The sequence below is a fragment of the Caretta caretta genome, chromosome 11 (genome assembly GCF_965140235.1).
Source record: "Caretta caretta isolate rCarCar2 chromosome 11, rCarCar1.hap1, whole genome shotgun sequence".
Lineage (NCBI taxonomy): Eukaryota > Metazoa > Chordata > Testudines > Cheloniidae > Caretta > Caretta caretta.
This window is the reverse complement of record NC_134216.1, coordinates 42,537,703-42,559,121: the sequence shown is the minus strand read 5'-3', so window position 1 is coordinate 42,559,121 and position 21,419 is coordinate 42,537,703. Positions and strand designations below refer to the sequence as shown.

Here is a 21,419-nt window from a genome sequence, read left to right as displayed (position 1 = left end):
ACCAGACTTGACATTCCTGATATTTCTAAGATAAAAAGCAAGCAGAAAATAAAACTATAAAGTAATCCTTCTGAGCTTTCTTGATGCATCATAAGAGACAAAACTGAATGCAAACATTTTTTTTCTGTGCAAATCGCCTTTACGGGACAGAACCTACATAGTTCCTGTACAAGCAGAACTCTAATTGAAATCAGGGTGCGTCTTGCTTGCCTCAGGAATGCAAATCTGGGCCCCAAAATAATCAATCCTGTGGTCAGTTGTTGGTGAAGTTCACTCAGGTCGTAGCTGGATGACATTATACAAAAACCTACATTACAAGAGTGTTACGGTTGCAAAGTGCTGGAAATGACAAAAAACGAAGTTGACTGTGTGCCCTTATTCTACCCCTTGAACATCTGCATTCAGATACAGGACAGTGTAATATGAGCATGGGCTATTTTTTCCAGGATTTTGATTTGCTATTAATATGTCACTGGAATCTGACCCCTCTTTTGTTGTACAGGGAAACGTGGGTCTCTAGTGGTTGAAGAAATACTGATACCTTTAGCTTTATCTTCACACTTTTTACAAAAGATGCACATTTCTCCTTGATTATGCATTTTCTCACAGGTCTGATAATTTTTCTTTTTTCTTTGAACATTGAATTTTATTGGATGCTGTAGTGGTTCTAGTTGTTTGGATGCTTTGTACATCAATGAGGTCTAAATACCTGTAATGCAAATTCAGCACCCTGAATCCTACTACGCATTTCTATCGTAGGAGGTAAAATTAATTTAATATAGAATATGTAGGGCCAAATTTATTTTATGCCTAAGTGGGTGCAATATTGATGTCACCAGCAGGTGACCTAGAATCAGGAAACCACCTAGACTGAGATCCTCCCACCAGCTTCAGGCCCTTTACACTGCGTACAAGGGCCAGAGTGATGTAAAGAGACTCTCTCTAAAAGCTTCATAGCTGACTATGGGAGGATCCCCCCAGCACAGGCACTGTGAAAAGACAGTCATAAGGCTGCCCTTCAAGGACTACCCCTTACAAGCCATAGCATGGGGGTCATGCCCGGGTGGGGCAAAGGGCAGAAGGGGCCCCAGCACACAGCACTGCAGAGATTCAAGGCAGCGCTATGACCTGTAGGGCAGCCCAGGGGTAAATACCATAATTTAGCTTAGGCAGCCTTTGGAGGCCTATCTATGCCAAGGCTTGAAGCCACCGTCCCCTTGGTCGGGGCATCTAATCTCAGCCCTGAGGGCTATGTTCTTCTGCACAGAACGTAAGGTGGGTGGAACATACTGAGTCTTCATACAACATTCTGAGTCACAGTATTAGGATTCCTGTGGACGTCAATGGACTCCTGTTTGGATTATTTTTCTTAGTTTGTTTTTAATGGAGCATTGTAAAACAATAAGACAAGGCAGGTGCAATGACATAAACGATCAATGAATGATGAACTGAATTCGGGCTAATTTGGGCCATCTTTTTGTTCTGTGTTTGTATAGCATCTAGCATAGTGGGGTTCTGGTTTATGACTTGCGCTTCTAGGAGGTATTGCAATACAGAATGTGTAATAAGATCAGTACTACGCAACTCTTCTATTAAGGATTGTTACTTTTTAAATTTTCCTGTAATGGTTTATTTTTCCCCAGATGAGTGGGAAAGCAGATTTTCCTTCCATCCGATATCTGACCTGCCACCTCCAGAGCCATATGTACCAATGAACAAAAGTTACCCCAGTAAACTAGCAAGGAATGAAAGCAGAGGTAAGTTGTTTCTTTGTTGGGTTTTTTTTTTTTAATTTATTTATTTATTTATTGCCAAATATTGTTAATTTTGAAAGATAATAGTCAGGCCTTCAGATGGCCTAGTGATGGATCTGGTGAAAGAACCTATACAGATTAGTGGAGGATAGGTATATTTATAACTGGGAACAATTTGCATCTGTATGTATCTGCTTTCCCTTAGTAGACTGAGTTTACTAATTTCTCTGCTAATTACCATTATCCCTTTTCTGTTAGCTATTGGCTATGCACACCATCCAACCTAAAAACTCATAATTCTGCCTTCAGACATGCAAAAACAACTCCCATTCGGATTGTAAAGGTGTTGAAGGGCAGAATAGGGCCTAATAGATCTACCAATATTTTTGTTGTTGTTGACTTGAAGAAATTTAATGGTTGAGTTCTCATGTATACAAATAGTGTAGGTGTTACCTGTGCAAGTCCCTCTTCTGTTGTTGAGAATAGACTCTCTAGACACGAAAATATGTAAAATGTCTGGGGAAAAAAATGGGAGAAACCAATGTCCTCTTAATAATTTAAGATTTATAAGTCTAAGGGCCTGATCTTGCACCCTGTCCATGCAGGAAACACTGAAAGATTGTTTTCAGGATCAAGTCCTATGAAACTTGTTACTTTTTTTTTAAATGGGGGGAGGGCCTGGGACTGTATACCCTTCTCAAATTTAATTTGCTTAGTTTTTGGATGAAAATTTTCTTACAGAGAAATGGTGCTTTGAGATTTTATCACACTTAAACTGTAGAACTTCAGTGTTTTTATTAAAAAGAAAAGGAGTACTTGTGGCACCTTAGAGACTAACCAATTTATTTGAGCATAAGCCTTCGTGAGCGACAGCTCACTTCATCATGAATGCATCCGATGAAGTGAGCTGTAGCTCACGAAAGCTTATGCTCAAATAAATTGGTTAGTCTCTAAGGTGCCACAAGTACTCCTTTTCTTTTTGCGAATACAGACTAACACGGCTGCTACTCTGAAACCAGTTTTTTTATTACAATTTGCATTTGTTTTAAAGTCACAGTAGGACTTAATGCCCTTGTAGAAGTGATAACTCTTATTAATGCTAACAAGAGTTATAGATGTGTCTCAAGAGGAGGAAAGAGCCTAAAGGCAGAAAAACCACATGCTTTCCAGGCATTTGTGGCATTAAATATATACTTAATAGGAATTATGCTGTACATCATTTATATTTTTTATCTTGGTAAATAAATCATCCAATAAACTACACACAACTGCTCATAAAATGGATAATACAGGTACTTAAAATGTGTAGTTCTTCACATATCGTTTCATGAGGAGCTTGGGCATGCGTTTCTGTGTAAAAGGAATATATCATGATGAACACAGCCATCTCTTTCTTCTGTTTCTAGATGGCTCTGGCCGAAGAGAAAGAGGTGTCCCACCGCTCCCGCCTATACCGAGGTGAAGTGGGTTTCCAGCCCTTCTGAGGGTGACTGCTGTTTTTAAATGTTTCTTGAATTACTTCTCATGCCCATGTCATTGGAAAGTTGCCTCTTCTGCTTTATTTCCACTTTTGGCTTGTGATTAGGGGTAATTTGAGTATCTGTTAGAGAAGTAAGGTACAGTTTATGAACCATAGTTGCTTAAAACTGTAGATTTTACTTGCTTATATAGCAGGCTGCCATGAAAGGCATTTTGGGGACCATATATAACAATATATATATTCTTACTGTGTCCCATCCTGTTCCCAGTGATCTTGGTGGGAGTTTTGCCATTGAATTCAACAAGAGCAGGCATAAGCCCATTGACTAGTTTTGGGTGAAGTAGTTGTAACATTTCAACTACAAATTCCAATAATTTACTGCTGTCTGTCTGGAAACTAATCACATGGGGACAGCACACAGATGAGATTCCCTTGGATCTTTTTTTGCATGCTTCCACGCCCTATCCCGCTTCTGCATGCTACTGCCCAACTTTTATGTGAGTCTGCAAGTTAATAGTTCAACGCAAATTCTTTTGACCATAGTTTAGCCTGTCAGAAGCGTGTGTTTATGCTACAGATAGCCTTCCCTGAGGGTGACAACTAAATGGCATAATCTTCTGACACCCCACGAGCACTGGGCTCCAGCAGAGGCTATCTCCTGCCTTCATTCTCCAGGGGAAAGGTTGCCATGACATGAAGGAGAATCCTCAAAAGAAGAGAGAAAATTGAGAATTCAGCAGTGTAATAGTGTCCTGTATGGCCCTGATGCCTTGTTTTGTAATAGTTTTATGTTGTTAATCTCTACTTGTCCTTTCCATTTGGACATGGATCATGCTGCAGTTATCCATGCCCTCAAAATTGGATTACTGTAATGCTCTTTGTCGGACTACACCTGAAGACTACTCAAACTACGACTAGTACAAAATGCAGCAGCCCCCTTAATTATATGCTCCTTCTGTGAAGCCTGCTAACACCTATGTGCCACAGATTGCATTGGCTTCCCATTTGGTTCTGGGTATAATTCAAGATGTTTTTGACTAATGAAGCTCTGTGTGGTTTGGCTGCTCGAGAAAGTGCTTCTCCCTTGTGTTGCATGGCAATTGAGATCAACTGAGTGCTTGAGTGAATGGCCCTCACTTTTAAATAGGAGAGATCTAGTGGAAGGGCATTTTCTAGGAAAGCCATAAACTCTGGAACTTTCTGTCCATGCTGGTTCAACAGGGGTGGAGTGTACTGACCTTCTGAGCTTGCTCTATGGCCTACCTGGGTCCAAACTTTTGTTTGAGAGGGTATCAGGAGGATCTGAAGGAAATTCCCTTATTGGGAGAAAGCAAGCCTTTTTTAGGCATTGTGGTGATTGGTGAAATTGCAGAACTGCTTTTAAATATTGTACGTAAGCAAAGAGTGTTTGTTTAGTTCATTTTATAAACTGATATAAACAAGTGGAAAAAGACGTTTGGAAATCATAGGAGGACTTTGATTCTGGATTTGAGCGTGGCTGATGAATGTATCTCTGTCAGCTGGACTTCTGAAAGTTAGCTTTGAAGAATAACTATCTGTCACCTCCCCACCAATCTCTGACTCTCTCAATGTGCTCATTGGAGTCCCCAGGAAGTCCTCACTGATGGACATGTTTCATACTGTGTTGCTCATTAAATCAGAGGAAGAAGCCATGCAGGTTAGAAATATATTGGGCTAAATGCCTCTCCCCGCCCAGCAGTGGAAAACATGATTCCTGATTCAGCTCTGCAGGTTTTGTTACGGTATGATACTTTTGAGCCCAGCACTTGAATATCTGCAGGGGAGTGGGTTGGCAGAAGAGACTCTTCAAAATGAACATTGAACCCTAGGGAAACGTGTCCAGTAGGACCTTCTCCATTATGTGACTGTGCAGTGGCAGAGCCCACCCTGCCTTACAATCTGTGCAATCCTGTTGACAACAGGGTAGGATTTGAACATGATAAATACAGCTTTGCCTTTCCAGTATGTTTGTTTACAAAGTCCCGTTTGGATTTTTTTACCTATGATGGTATTTGATAAAATACATATTTTTACATTTTGATATCTCTGGGCCTAATTCTGAGATGTGTTCCACGGACCTGATCCTACACTGAAATCCACCCAGCAGCGCGCGTGCGCACATGCAGAGCTGCAGGATCAGAGCCATGTGAGCTTCTTGCACAGATTTCAGAAGAAGCTCCCCCTGTGAAATGTATCTTTGGATCAAGCCCATGTGATCAGTAAATATACTAACATCACTTGTAAGAATGGCACTTAAAAAAAAACAAAAAACATACGGGCTATGGATATTGAAAGTCTGTATGTGGCTCACTATTGTGTGAGTCTAAAGTCCAAAGAAGATTTAAAACACCTAGTGATATTTATAGGATAAATGATTGTATTCATGCTGTTTAAACTAAAGCACTTATGGCTTTCTGAGGAATGACATCATGGACTTGAGAATACAATATTTTAATGCATCACCCTGCCAAAGTCTTAATAAAATATGAATAGTTATGGAGTGTAACAACTGAGAGCAACTCCAGATGTTATACATTTTTGTAACTTATCTGCATATAGTAAAACAGTTTTACTTTGGCTGTGTCAATGAAAATGCTGTATTTCATTCCTGTAGCTGACTGCACCATCCAAAATACTCCACAATTCGCTTCCTGAGCAGAATTTCTCTATAATAATAACCAAAGCCATAACAAATTAGCGTAAATCTAATTTTAAACTGTGATGTGGGCTTCAGTGAGGGAAGCAAAGAAATCTAATCTGTTTGGAACTGTCTGATTCTTAGCACTTTCGAGTAGAAATTTTTTCAATATGTATACGCTAAGCATCCATAAAACACCTTTGAGAAATGAAAGTATTCATTTTTCCCTCAGATAGTAATAACTGTATATCTTTTGATTGTAAAATTCACCAAATATATTCAAAAAACAGTGCATCATTTTAACATTGAGTATATCATTTTGTATACAAGTAGATATTTGCAATAAGATCAGTATTACAGTATTTATTACACTATGCATAATGTTTAAAAAAGATACGCATGAAACAAAACTGGTTAATCCAAGGGTGCCTTACTATATTTTAACAAACTTTTGATGTCAAAATAGCAATTACTGCCTTTTTATAAACATTTTAGATGTTTTGCTTTGATGTCTAATGTAAAATACAAAACAGTGCTTATTGAGTGATAATACAATGTTTGAGCTAAGTGTTTGCATTTGTAACATGCTTGATCCACTAATTTCAAAGGGAGTGAAATGTTTGAAAAGACTGCTGGATCAGGCCTTTAATTGGGGTATGAATGGAAGTTTGCTTAATTCCAAATCAATTTCTGGTGTTAATGCATTTGGAAATTAAGCGCATTTACCCCACAGGTTTACAGTCATTGGACCAATGTATCTCTTCTGTTATACTTGTACAATCCAATTAACTTCAGTGGGGCTGTGCAAGAGTATTAGAGGACCACTGACTGACAGTGTTTAGGATTTAGTATGTTTATTTTGGTGGCATGGCATTTTAAACATGCACTCCTTAAACTATCTGTATGTCATCACCTGAGACTCAAATTGTGACAAAGATGACCACTGAAACTCATTTCTATGCAAATCAACCAGATAAATAAAATCAGAGCTTTCTGTGTGAGATGGCCATTTTTATTTATATTTTCTAGTCAGTATTTTTTGATGAAGACCACATGCTATATATCTGTTGGAGTAACTTTCTTGATGCTTTATGACTTTATTCTAGCCACTCTGTTTAGAGATAAGAATTGGACTAAAATTAGACTAGCTTCTGTTCACAGGAATAACTGTTTTACATGTCTGTGGTGAAGTTTGCATCCTATTTATGAGGAAGGTGTGGGGAACTAATTTCCACTTGGGTTTGGGTGTCTTAGTACTATAATTTTGCTATGCAAAAAAATGCAATTAGAAACTATACTTTTCTCCTTTTAGAGTCAAGAATTCTGAGTCTTATGAGGAAACTTATAATTTTAATTCAAACAAAATATTATGTAATGAGAAACCTTGACATAGTCTTTATGGCAACAGAATCTTAGAAAGAGGAAGGAAGAATTTGTGTGCATGGGATTACATAAAAAATGGACTAAATATTGCTATAACAGTTCAAAACAAGACTTACATGTGCTTTTTCAATGTCACATTGTAGTATGGCGAATGTTGATGTCTTACTGTCCAGTAGGAACAAAATCTACTCTGGCATTACATTGGGTGTATAGTTTTCCAAACTGTACTCAACCAGGAAATAATGAGAATACCTTGCATGAAATAGTCATTAAAAGAAAAACTGCTAAGGAAAATGTCTCTTCAAGTGAAAAGAGAGGAGGTGAGAAAGCCCTTTAGGCTCCAAAGCATCTAAAGTGAAATCTTCTAGGCTGTTTAATTAGTGTTTAGACCTGCAGCAATTGCCGACAAAGGGGAGGTTTTGCAGGTGTTCAATGGGAGCAGCTCGGGCTTATATAAGTTTTTAGTTCCCAAGTGTGTGCAATGGCTGTGCAAGTCAAAGAGGAGGAAATGAAGACTATGTGTTCAGAGAAAAAGAATAATGAATCTAATCGAGTATGTTTGAAATACTGTTTAACTTGGTGCACTGATGACAGGCCTGTAATGTAAAGTAATATAAAATGTGCTAAAGGCAACACTTGACATCTGGACTTGCGAAGCCACACAAGACTGTAACAGAGGAAGGAATAGAGCTCAAAATGGTTCCTGAAGAACAAATGAAGCATTTCTCTGAAAGAAATGTGTCAAGTGCAGCTGACAGCCTGCTGTGCTGAGAGAAGATTCTGGTAAATGTGAAGTCTTTGGGAAGCTTAACCAAAATTATCCAGAGCTGAGCTTGGAGCTAAGCTCACTGGGCTTTTCATAAAATGTTAGTCATTGAGCAGAACAAAAATAACATTTATTTTGTTTGTGATTTTTTCTCTATTTTCTGCCCTATGTTAAATAAATTTTTTGCTTTTATTTAAGATAATGAATTGATTGTGGAGACTTACTTTAATTTAGGAACAAACACTATCAGGTCCTTCAGGAGAGAGGAAGCTGACTACTGATCTTAAAGGGAAGCGGAAGTGTAATAATTAACCTGGACACTCGCTCAAGACTTGCAAAACTTCTTCCCAAATTGGTATATGCCACTTCCTTGCAGCACAGAGTGGGACTAAAAGGATGTCAAGCTTGGTTACAATGATTTTTATATACACTAATTTAATACTTAAATTAGCCTGTTAATTTTGGTTAATGAATGTTACAAATTTACATTGTATCTTATGATACTATACTTATAGGTAGGTATTATTTTAGGGCCAGATCCTACAGTCATAGCTGAATAAAGACTTCAGGATTTAGTTCTAAGAAAGACACACACAAATTTTAAAGTGAGGTGTAATGCCAAACAAAATTGTATACGCGAGGAAAGTGTTATGCATCAAATGTCTCCACTAAACAGGGAGAAGCAAATATTTTGCCTTTTGGAATGCAAACTATCAGGCACTTCCACATTTCCCCAAAGAAGTGTCCTTTCACTCCTTGCAATTCTGCTCTCACTCCTGGTCTTTAGACTTTTCCTATACTTTAGTCCAATTGGAGCCAGTATATAGGGTTAGAACCCCCTAGTCAATGTCTGAAAATACAAGCTGGGCTTCAAGTCTCGTTCTCCCTTCAACCTCTCCTCAGAAGTAGAAGGATTATTTAACCCTAGTTAGGATAGCTCACAGCAATAACCCTAAAGCAGCCAATAAGTAGAACCACAAAAATTGGCAGGTGTCTGAATGCCTGAAACTAATTTTAACCGTGTTCTTAAAGTGACTGGATTTCAAGTTAATGGTGTCTCCTTATCACAGTTTATTATTTGTATTCCAGTAGTTCCTAGAGCTCCCAACTGAACATGGAGGTTCATTGTGCTACGTAGCGAACACCTAGTGCGAGAGAGCCCTGACCCCAAGAGCTTGCACTATAAGAAGGGAGAAGGAGAGGAAATATGATTGACAATGATGATGTCTGTGACAAATGTTCTTTTGATGATCAGATCCTTTTGTGAAAGAAGTCCATATAGTACTGCATCTCAATTTACCATCATAAAAATGCAATGGGCTCACCTATTATTTTTTCCACAGATGGTGAAATTGATGTAATCAGTATAATGGTGCATTCTGAGATGGCCAAACTGTTAAATTCAGGGTACATGCAGAATATAGTCTTTAAAAATACCCATTTTGATGATGGGCAGTTCTCTGGGTTTTTTATTTGCAATTAGTTAAGAGTTGTGTAAGTTCAGCTTCTATAGAAAATCAGGCATAGAATAATCTTGGAAAGGAAGCCACAAAAGATAACTTTGTAAATGTTTAAAATACAGACGGTAAATTTCATTGCATTCCCATAGGAAGCTGCTGCTAATGCTCTCCTTGACTTGTATACCTTCAACAATATTTGTGTGCTAGATCAAAATCTTTTGTCTCAGTTCCTTGGTAAAAAGGTGCAAACAAGGTGCAAACTATTTATAGAAGAAATAGTTCCAGACCAAAGGACATGCTGTTAAACCCCTCCTTGGAAACTTGGAATACTTGAAGGGATTATGATTTCAAAATGGAAATCAAGTGAATAATTTAAATAAAATATTATAAAGGGAGATTGGCGAGAAGTAGAGGAGCCTTGTGTTCCTTAAACTACACTGTCACTGAAAAAAGCTAATTAAGATCAGATGAGTTCATGTTAATATTACAGCTTACATCCATGGTGCACACAGTCTGATTGACTCTCGTACTTTTCAACTGTAAAGTCGTTGGGTAAGAATTTTAAATAAGAGAGGCCAGAAAACTAGGTCAGCAACCATTTTCTTTATTCAGCTGCAACCAAGCATCTGCCTGCCAGCTCCTAAACTTCTTAGTCAGTGAGATGGGGCTAAAACTAAACACAGTAACAGTAACAGCAGTGCACACAGTAACACAGTCACTCCTACTAATGCTCTTCTCCCAGTACATTATCATTTACCCTCTGCCAGACCACATGGATAGTCATGACATTTGCACCATGTCTCTGACAGCAAGGAAGTCAAATCTTCAACTTCTAATGCAGTTTATTCAGTGGATTTGGAGCCTAGAAGAAGCTTCCTCACAAATTTTGAGAAGCAAGCCTTCAGGAATGAGGTGTGGCTGTAACCTGGCTGGCTGTGAGCATAAAAAGGACAAGAAGGGGAAGCCTTAATGTGAGAACCAGTGAAAGGTTGTAATAATGGTTACCATATTAGTTGCATTCCAGTAGCACCTAGAGGCCCCAGCTGAGAGATGGGGTCCATTGTGCAATATGATGAACTAAAACATAGTCTTTTTCCCAAGGAGGATAATTTAAAGAGAGAAGACAAAGGGTGGGAGAATGATTTTTTTTTTAATTTTAAGTTCTTCTGCAGAAGCCAACTTAACAATAAAGAATAGTAAATATTGCCTGTAATCACAGTATTGTCTAAATAATGTATACAGAGTATAAGATAACATGAGTGAGTTCTACAGAACTCAGCCTGCTGGGCTCTTATATTGTTTTGGTTTCATCATTGCCTTTTATTTTTATAACCACTTAATTTCCTTTAAATGCCCCTCTCTATCTTTACATCATTCTTTTTTTTTTCTTCCTCAGCTGAAACAAGTAACATTTTTATTTCAGAAGTGCTGATACTAGTTCCTGTGAGTGCCTTCCTCATTTTGAATCTTAAACTATTTCTTGTTACTTTCTCCTGTATTAGTTAGTTCTGTTAGCACTCATAATGTGCTCTGTGAAAAGAATACATCATCCCTGCCCAAGTAGCCTGTAATCTAAAGCAAGACAAACAAACAGACACAGGGTTTGGGAAAGGGGTCCAACATGCACGCAACTGAATTATATTTTAAGTAGGGAGCATCGCTTTTCAGGGCTAACCTGTGCTCAAAAATAGGAACGTCTGGTATTTGATGGCAGTAGTTTTTACGAACAAATGTTTTAAGCTGTTGGGACTCCGTTTTCAAAAACAGCCTCTAATAATACAAGCGCAACTCTGTCAGTCTATGTTTTCATGCATGAAATTAGTCAAATCAAGTGTGTGTGCACGGAAATCAAATTTGTGTGCAAAGCATACCAGCTCATACATACACACATCAGGTAATTAGCTATCAAGCTGATTTTCTTATGGAAATCTAAGGTTTTGTATGCATCATTCTGATTTGAAAATGTGAGCCTTTATACATACATAGCACTGTGCAAATGATAAGTTCCCCCCCCCACCCCCGTTTGCACCAATATTTTGCCATTTATTGCAGAGTGCAACTTTTGATAAACACAAAAACAGTTACCATTAATCTGTCAAACATGATGCATTCCTTGTACTTTCTAATGTGTTGCAGTTTTTCTCTTTGGATAGCAGAGGGCCAAAGGCATCACATGCAATTAAAAATCGATGTGTAAGCCATTTCCTAAGAAGGGAAGGGTATGTGTGGATGAGGAAGAGGTAGCTGAAGTGTTCAGACTATGACAAGAGCTCCGTAAAAGGAAGTGGCTCTGCATGTAAGATACAGCAGCTGTGAAAGCAGTGCACACATTAGTGTCTAGTGTGCAGTCTTATTTCCACTGGGCCAGTTGTCAAAAGGTTGTGGAAAGTGTTGTTTTGTTATACAATCTATAAACCAGCAATTTATTGCTGGAGTCTTGTGAAATCTTTCTGTAGCCTTACTGAAAATAGAAGCTTTCACTTCTGCTATCTTGCAAGTTACTTGCATTACTATGAAAGCAGTGAGACAAGGAAGATGTTTTATTTGAGAATACACAAGTGCATCTATAAGATTCTAAAAAAACCGAGGAGTCCTGGTGGCACCTTAGAGACAAACAAATTTATTTGGGCATAAGCTTTCATGGGCTAGAACCCACTTCATTGGATGTATGGAGTGGAAAATACAGGAGCAGGTATAAATACATGAAAAGATGTGAGTTGTCTTACCAAGTGTGAGGTCAGTCTAATGAGACAATTTACTTAACAGCAGGATACCAAGGGAGGAAAAATAACTTTTGAAGTGGTAATGAGAGTGGCCCATTTCAGACAGTTGACAAGAAGGTGTGAGGGGGAAATTAGTATTGGGGAAATTAGGTTTAGGTTTTGTAATGACCTAGATTTTCTAGTGGCCCTGTTCTTCTTTCTGGCTGATTTCATTGAACACCTTCCCTGAGTCTGCCTGCCTGACCCCTCCCTTTCTTCATTCAAATTCCTCCTTCAAACTCATTTTTGCTCTACTACCTCCCACAAGTGAATTATTACATATTTAAAAATAAAATAATGCCCAGGTGCCCAAATAACCACATCATTTTATTGCTGGGACCCTCATCCTGCCTGTGCATCTTGAACAAGACTGTAAATTCTTCAGGGTAGGGACCATCTCTTTTTATTTGTCCTGCAAAGTGTCCCACAAACTTGGGGAAAGGGGGCTATAAAAATAATTTTATTGATTAAAAACATTCAAAATTATTTAAAATGTCTGTAGTTGATGGAACAGGTATGGACACACAAGTACATATAACACGATATGAGAGGCCTGCGTATATAGTTCAGTGGTTTGAGCATTGGCGTGCTAAACCCAGGGTTGCGAGTTCAAGTCTTGAGGGGGCCATTTAGGGATCTGGGGCAAAAATTGGGGATTGGTCCTGCTTAGAGCAGGGGGTTGGACTAGATGACCTCCTGAGGTCCCTTCCAACTCAGATATTCTATGTGCACACCTATGTGCACCTCAGGGGTGAGCAAACTTTTTGGCCCGAGGGCCACATCTGGGTATAGAAATTGTATGGCAGGCCATGAATGCTCACAAAGTTGGGGCTGGGGTGCAGGGGTGGGGGGTGAGGGCTCTGGCTGGGAGTGTAGGCTCTCAGGGGCGGCCAGAAATGAGGAGTTCAGGGTGTGGGAGGGGGCTCCGTGCTAGGGCATGGGATTGGGGCAGGGGACCGGGTGAGGGCTCTGGCTGGGGGTGCAGGCTCTGGAGTGGGGCTGCGGATGAGGTATTTAGGGTGCAGGAAGGTGCTCTGGGCTCGGACTGAGGGGTTTGGAGGGCAGGAGGGGGTGGGAGCACGGGGAGGTGGCTCAGGAGTACAGGCTCCGGATGGTGCCTACCTCAAGCAGCTCCCGGAAGCAGCGGCATGTCCCCACTCCAGCTCCTACGTGGCGGCGCAGCCAGGTGGCTCTGCACGCTGCCCTGTCCACAGGTGCCGCCCCTGAAGCTCCCATTGGGTGCGATTCCCAGCCAATATGAGCTGCTGGGGCAGTGCTTGGAGTGGGGGCAGCATGCGGAGGAGAGCCCCCTGGCTGCCCCTATGTGCAGGAGATGGTGGGGGGGGGCATGCCACTGCTTCCAGGAGCCAAGTGGAGCAGCCCCAACCCTGCTCCCCAGCTGGAGCGCCAGAGCAGGGCAAGCCCCAGACCCCATCCTCCAGCAGGAGCTCAAGGGCTGGAGTAAAACAATTGGTGGGCCAGATGTGGCCCACAGGCAGTAGTTTGCCCACCCCTGGTATAGCTTCATGTTTAATAAGCAGGAAAAGCATATCTACCTAGACTGGATACTCTCCGCCACCTTCCTGGGAGCATACTGTGTACATGCTGCATATGAATTTCCAGTTGATGGAAATCACAAGTAGTGATAACAAGTAGTGTGCATCTGAAAATGCCCTCGGAGAGACAATTCACCAAACAGCTAATTTCAGTGTTTCAAGCAATTAAAGAGGTTTACACAGTATATTGTGCAAGTGGCATAACAGCATGGCATATTATAGCAGTAAGTCACTAAAAAGGACATTCAAAAAAATAGTGGCCCAATTTTTGCATTAAATTATTCTGCTGTATCCATAATGTTACTCTAGATTTACAGTGGTATAACTCAGCACAGAAATTGGCCCATTTAAAAAAAAATCTATTCCCTCAGTCTGGTTTCACTGATAGCTTATGTCTCATTGCAATTTTTATTTTAAGTATATATATTTGAGACCTTTCTCTTTCTCCATCTTTTTTATTTTTTGTAGGTGGATTCATATTTTCCCTCCAGTGGAATTAAGTTACCTTTTAAGAATCCCTTAAGTTTTAAAAAACAAAAGATAGTTTCTAAGCCCTACAATCCTGCAATTTACTGAGCCCTATTGAAATAAATTGGTGAGATACTTGCTACACTGAAGTCCTTGGCAAAATGCCCATGGACTTCAGTGGGACAAGGCTTCATGTGGCTCAGGGGTCTGCACGCCCAGCATCATTAATAGGATTGTGGGTTTTGTTCCTTAGGTACATTTCAGAATGTTTCCTCTTGGTTTACAATGTGATCTGTAATTATGTTGGCTCCGTACCAATTTGGATTCCAATTTGCAAAGAAAAAAAGTGTCTACTAGCTTGTTGTCAGTTGACAACACCTTGACTTTCTGAATTTTGGCATTAAATCTCAGATTACTGCAAAAATTGTGTTTTTTCCCCAGAATGTTCTTTACTTAAGAAAGCAAAGATGGTGTTTTCCAAAAGAGCACTAGGTGGCGCTTATGATTTGTTCACATAAACCTTTGCATTGCAATCATAAGGGCCTACAACATCTATAAGGTCATAGTCAAATTATGAAATTATATCATTTATAAATTACTTTTGATCAATATTTTACCTCATGTGAGAACAAAATGTATTTTTATATTTTAAGGTATATTCCCAACTCACAAAATATTTTGTTTTTAACCTCTTTGAGCAGAACTATAGCTATGAAAATTTAAAGTTAGTGACAACAGTACCTTTCTATCTTTTGCCTGCTGGTACAGCAACTTGTAAAATCACTCACGTATAATCTAGACAGGGCCTGATTCTCCACTCAGTCACACAAGTTTTATGTCAGTGTAACTCCATCAACCAACCTAAACCTGGTGTAACAAAGTGGAGAATCAGCTCCATAATTTTGTTACAAGAACGGATTCAGAGGGAAGGCAGGTTACTATTAGCATTTTAAAATATAAATAAAAAACCCCACATCCATTATTATAGCTAAACTGATAGAAGCAGAACAGAAGTTGAGAATTTAAACACTGTTCAGAAAGAATAAAGGAAGAAGGGAGGGCTGCCATCACTGAAAATATTCAGATCTAGAAACAGATACCCATCTCTTAAGGACCTTTAAGAATAATTAAATCAGTTCTGTGATCCAAAGATCTGGCACGCGTGATCCATTTGAGGTCTCTTGCAACCCAAATGTGACAGTGTGTACCCACCCACACTGGTTCAGCAAGGATAAACCACACTCTGTGGGTGAGGAGGCCTAGGTATAAAAGAGAGTAGCTCAGCTCACTCTGGACTGGCTGCTGAAGGGAGTACATGTGTTTGCAGTCTCCTGCGAAAAGCCTACCAGAGCACCAAGACACAGGAGCCAGCCGAGTCTCCAGCCAACCCGCAGCTGCACACCACCACCAACAGAGGAGAGACAACAGAAGCCTCAAAACTACCAGTCTCAGAAGAAAGGGTAGGAAGTAGCCCAGAGGAACTAGACAATGATCTGGTTATGGAATCAGAGCTATACTCTGTGTGTTTTGGAAGGACCCCGGCTGAGTCTATGGTGGATTTTCCCCCACCCACTCCCCCAGACAGGGCCCTGAGTTGGGACCTGATGGAGTAGGGAGGGCCCGACTGCTACCCACCCCAGTGGCAGCCCACTTTACTCTGGCCATGGGGCCGTGCAGTCCCACAGAGGAGGGCAGTCTTACTGACACTGGCCACTAGGCTGTGCTCTCCTGGGAGTCAGGGCTGTGGTGTGGGCAATTAGGTTACTCGGGCTGCCAACCCCCTACTTTAATTCCCCCACAAACCAGCACTCCTCTGATGAGGGTACTTACCCCACAACATCAAATGATTCTAAAAACTTGAAGGGTTAAAATAAAATGCAAAGTCATTAAATATGAGAAGCAATGGGGGAGAGGAAGGAAGAGGAACCGTGAAGCATGTGCAGAGCAGTCGAGAAGACGAAGCATGAAGGCATGTGCAAGAGCACAGGAGAAGGATGTACCAGTAGCATGTACGCAGGAGTGCAGGAAGAACAAGGGACATGGTAGCATGTGTATGGAACAGAGGAACAAAAGATTTGGAATTAGGAGGGGGAGATGAAATGAACAACAAAAAGAACTGCTCTGATGGGGTTTTCTACCCGAAACAGACAACACAAAAAAAGATACAGTAATTGCAATGTAATGTTTAACTGCACATGTACAAATTCATTAAATGAGAGACGTGCTTTCCGAAACATTGTAAGCTGCTGTTGTTTCCATAGGGATATACTGTGCTCACAAACAGAATCATGATAAGCAGGGGAGATCGTTCGATTAAGGTCTGACCAACAGTGAAAAGGTTTCAACATACACCATTCAAAAACTCATGATATGTAGGTGTCAAAAGTGGCTTTGGTTTTCCAAATGAATCAGTTTGTCACCAGCTGGCATGCTAGTCAAGTCTTGCAGATTTCTTATCAAAAAGACAGTTTATTTTATGCAACTTATCTGAGTGCAAGTTTCCTTAGCAAAGTCAGAGAGGGCTTGCAAGCAGTGTTTGACAACTGGAGTTACAACTGCTAATCTCATTCCATTTCTTTCTTTTGATAGAATCAAAATGAATTTAATTTTCTCACAATGACTATGGATAACAACTCTTAAATGAGTGCAGACGTGATGGAAGGAAATGACAGTCACAATACCAGTAACTGTCTTTATACAGTCAAGTGAATGAAAGTGGCTTCACATGGAAACTAGCCACAACTCACATTTCATTCCATCATGTGGTGGTTCCTCAGCTAATTCAAAGCAAACATATACAATGTATAATAACTACAATGTCTATATACTGTACACTGTATAAACTAATGCTGCTCAAATATACAGCTATTTCTAAATCATAACATAAAACTGGAAGACAAAAACTTTTTAATTTCAAATAACAAATCCCCTAGATTAACCACTCATAAAGCAGTATGTTAGAACAGTGAAGTTTAGAATTCTACTTGATAGGGCCACTATTTCTTTTGGCATTTTTTTACCCTGCAGTTTGACACGTTCACACAGTATTGAGGGGCAGTCTAGGGTTTGTACTTTGACTTGTCAGACTGATTTGTTTGCTGTGCTAGCTTTCCAGAAGCTGTCATCTCTGTGCCAATGATCACGCTGCTTTTTTCACAATATCTTTGCATCGCTTTGTCTGTCTCCCTCATAAACTTTTAGGCCAAATCCTGGTCCTACTGAAATCATTGGGAGTTTTGCTACTGACTTCACTGAGACCTCTCTGTGGATCCTTATACATTATACTCTGCAAGGGGGGTGAATTTCACCCTGTATAACATTGTCTTTTGGTGCCTAGTGCCTTACAAGAAGAGGACGTTTCCATTTCAGTAAAGCTGTCCTTGCAGAAGCATTGCTGCCATTCTGGTTTGCAGAATTTCATAAAGATTTGTCTCTTATCATTTGACATGGAAGGTTGAAGATTATAACTTTGACATTTTTCTTCTCTTTGATACGCCAGTGCTGATAAGCAGCCACCTCACAGAACCCCCTGGTGACCTCAGAGTAGTCCTGCACATAGCGTCTCACCTCAGTTTCACTTCTTGGATCCCCAAATAAACTCCACAGAGTTTTACCAGCCCTCTTTAGGGTCTGATTTATTACCTTAAAGTTCAAAAGTAAACAACCCCCACGCCCAGTACAGTCCAAACTTCCCATGTTCAGACAGACCTTCCTGCCTCAGCAGGCTTCTCTTGCCCCTTCCTTGCTGGAGCAATTTCTCTGCTCTCAGAGTATTCCTTTGAGAAGCCTCTATCACTCTCTGTAGTCTCACTAAAGCCCCTCCACCACCTTACTGTGGGCTCCTTCTGCTCTTCATAGGAAAGTGCTTCATTCCTCTCAGGTGCGGCTCATTCTGCAATCAGCCTTGGCTTGGCCTCAGACTCTCCAGGGCAAACAACCCGATTACATCCAGCAACATATGTCCATGTTTCAGATATAAAATAAGGTGGAAGTTATCATAGGCTGTAAACATGGACTTCAAGCTTTTGTGTGATACTGTGATGGTTCCAGATTTAATGTTCCAATCTTCCCTACAGAAAATACCAATTTGGTTCTGGTACCCAATTTAGACACCACAATGACTGGTACTATTGTAAAATGCTAGACAAGCAGATGGGTAACTTGATCAATGAGGACGATGTTTGACAAAGGTAAGAGAAGGTAATTGAAGATGCAAATTTACTTTGTTGTGTTTGAGGTCATTGGTGTGATGCTAGGTCTTATAAGCTTATGAGTTATGTTGTTCCAGTTTAGCTGTTATGTTTTGTTTTTTTTCAGCTGAGTAGTAAGTCTATAGTTTTATAGCTGTCTTGGCAAAACTATAGGTGATAAACTGGATGTCATATGGCATATGTGCAATAAGAGCATTGTCATCCACATAGAGAAGTTCCTATGCAATATCTTCATTTACTTTTGGTACGTGTGTACCATTGCCACATTCCCCCCTGCAATTGGTAGTATTTTGGTGAGATGAAGAGAAATTTCAAGAAGTCTTTCAATCTGTTCATTTTAAAGCACTTGCCAGAAGTTGTTCAATGTTTAATACAAATGCCTGGTATGACATTTCAGGTGGCATCATCAATCTGTTGCTGTACAGAAGAAACCAAAGAAACTTCATATCAAAACATATCCCTGCTACATTCCATTTGCTTTTACAAAATGGATCCAAGAGAATTTTGTCTACAATTACTCCAGCTTATTCTATCATGCAGTTGGAGAGTGACATGCATTAATATTTCTGGACAGGAATTTCCACAGTCAGCGTTGTAAAGTTAGCAGTGACAGCATACAGGTCCCGGTCTTGTTCACTATATTTTTCTTGTAAGCAACAAGCAGCGTGATAGTAGTGCTTCTTTTTGATTTAAAGTTACAAGCCCCAACTCTCTGCTGGCATAAACCCATTGACTTCAACAAGTTTTCACAGAACATTGGGGTTCTGTCAATAACAAAGAAGCACTTGAGTAAGTATTTTTCATGAGTAAGTAACAGAGAGAAAGGAGATTACGTAAAAGGTGCTATTCTCTTCTTTCAATTGTGTCTACAATTGCTAACAATGGTTGTATCCATAAGTCTCTAAGTGTTCCATGTTGTTCTAAAATAAATGAACAGCTGGCTGGAAATTACACTGCTACTATATTGGTAGAACTCAAGGTGTATTTCATCCTGATTCATTTGTGTGTACCATAATTACCTCTGCCTGCTCATCTCCTTCCAAAAGTAGTGATACCCCTGTCTTCCTGCAAAGGTCAATCATTGTCACATTCTACTGGGAGCTTATTTTGTGATGTTCAGTGGTGTTTAAGGCAGGGGTAGCTGCACTGCCTATTATTAAGATTGCCTGACACTACTATCAGATTCGGCAGCAGGTAGCTAAGGCTAGAGGTGGCTCCAGTCAACCTAAATCCAGCTCCACTGGTGAAACCCAGATGTGCACTATGTGATGCTGTGATGGGCTCCTCAAGCTGCCTCCTAGCAAGCCAATGGGCCAGAACAGGGAGCCAGGCCTAGGCCAGCACCAGGGGACAGGAGCAGAGCCGCCACTGCCCAGGGTGAGTGCTGGATGGGCCCATACCCCAGGCCTCCCCTCTGCACCAGGCTGGGATAGATCTGGGCACGGACCCCCCCCCACAAACAATATTTTCATCCTTCACCTGTGATTAGAGATCCCTGCTTTCAGCTACTTAGAACTTCAAACTTTAGCTGTTTGCCTGGAGTTTTCCGTGCTGGGTGTCCGCCTCAGGCTGCAATTTTATTTTTATTTTTTAAATTTCAGCCAAAACTGTTGAGCAAGTTCTGAGAATGAGACTAGGGGAAAACACATTGTTTTGCCAATATTAAAATGTTTTTGAAACTTTCTTTGAAAAGCTCTAGGGCCTTTGACCGCTCCAGCATTGCTCCAAACTTTTACAGGGTGCAGGTAAATATAACTCTGATGTTCTCTTATGAATGCTACGTCCTCATCACACAATGATTCAACACATTCCAGCTCTGAGCTACCAGGACTCAAAAGGGCTTCCCTGTAATAGCTGCTCCAGGCTGGGGTGGGACCAGGCACTGGAACTGACAACAAAGAGCTTGTCTCTCCTTTGCTCTTGATGACACTCTTGTCCCTACCCCCAGGCTCAGGCAGAGTGGAGGAAGCTGTCTGATTGGATGCAGAGGAGACAAAAGCCAGTCCTGGGGTGAGGAGAGGAAAAGGAGAAGATTGGGACAAGGCTTCTGGTGAGAATGGGATGAGTAGGAGGGTGCAGAGAAGAAGTGTGCCTGGGAGGTGGAGTAGGAGAGCCAGTGTGGGATGAAGGGGAGAGACAGATCAGACAAGGAGCCAGGAGGGAGGAACTCCTGACTTACAGCTAGGCAAAGGATTTGGGGCCGGAGAGGGAGACTAGGAGTGGTTGTGTAAGGAGACTGGATCTGGGATGAGAAGCCTGAGTAGTGGAGACTGGGGGACTCGGTAGGCAAAGAGAAGGGGACTGGGACAAGGAGCCAGGAGGAGAGGGGGAAAAGAGCAGGATTTGGACAAGGACAGATTGGAGGGGACGAAGTAGAGGGAGTCAAGTTTGGTGTCATGGGCAGAAATATCTGTGACCATTACAGCACACTCCCCTCCAGATCAGTTATTCCTTTGGCTCAAGTGGCAGAGGTCTGTATAGTGGATCTAAAGGTTTCAGATCTGCTGATGAACCAGGTGGGTCTCACTATGATGCTATATGATAGAATTTTGAGGAGGGGAGGGGAGTTCACTTTGCTTTTTTAAAACTTGGGATATTACCCACCCATCCACATACACAAAATTGTAAGTGAAAGAACTAGGGCTGTCAATTAATTGCAATTAACTCATGTGATTAACTCAAAAAAATTAACCGCAATTAAAAACATTAATCGCGATTAATCACACTGTTAAACAATAGAACACCAATTGAAATTATTAAATATTTTGGAAGTTTTTCTACATTTTCAAATATATTGATTTCTATTACAACACAGAATACAAAGTGTACAGTGCTTACTTTATATTATTATTTTTATTAGAAATATTGGCACTATAAAAAACAAAAGAAATAGCATTTTTCAGTTCACTTCATACAAGTA

General features: G+C 40.5%; 1 protein-coding gene across 5 annotated transcripts in view; it reads left to right on the top strand.

Moving 5' to 3' along the window:
• WIPF1 (WAS/WASL interacting protein family member 1) overlaps window positions 1-21,419 on the top strand; it is a 99,466-nt gene that overhangs the window by 69,672 nt on the left and 8,375 nt on the right. For 4 of the 5 annotated variants that reach the window (XM_048869970.2, XM_048869968.2, XM_048869969.2 and 1 more), the window contains 2 exons: window positions 1,644-1,757; window positions 3,161-3,212. In XM_048869970.2, coding sequence (XP_048725927.1) covers window positions 1,644-1,757; window positions 3,161-3,212 — 166 coding nt within the window. Of the gene's footprint in view, window positions 1-1,643; window positions 1,758-3,160; window positions 6,895-21,419 lie in introns of those variants that run through there. The other variant, XM_075117968.1, reaches the window with a different exon arrangement.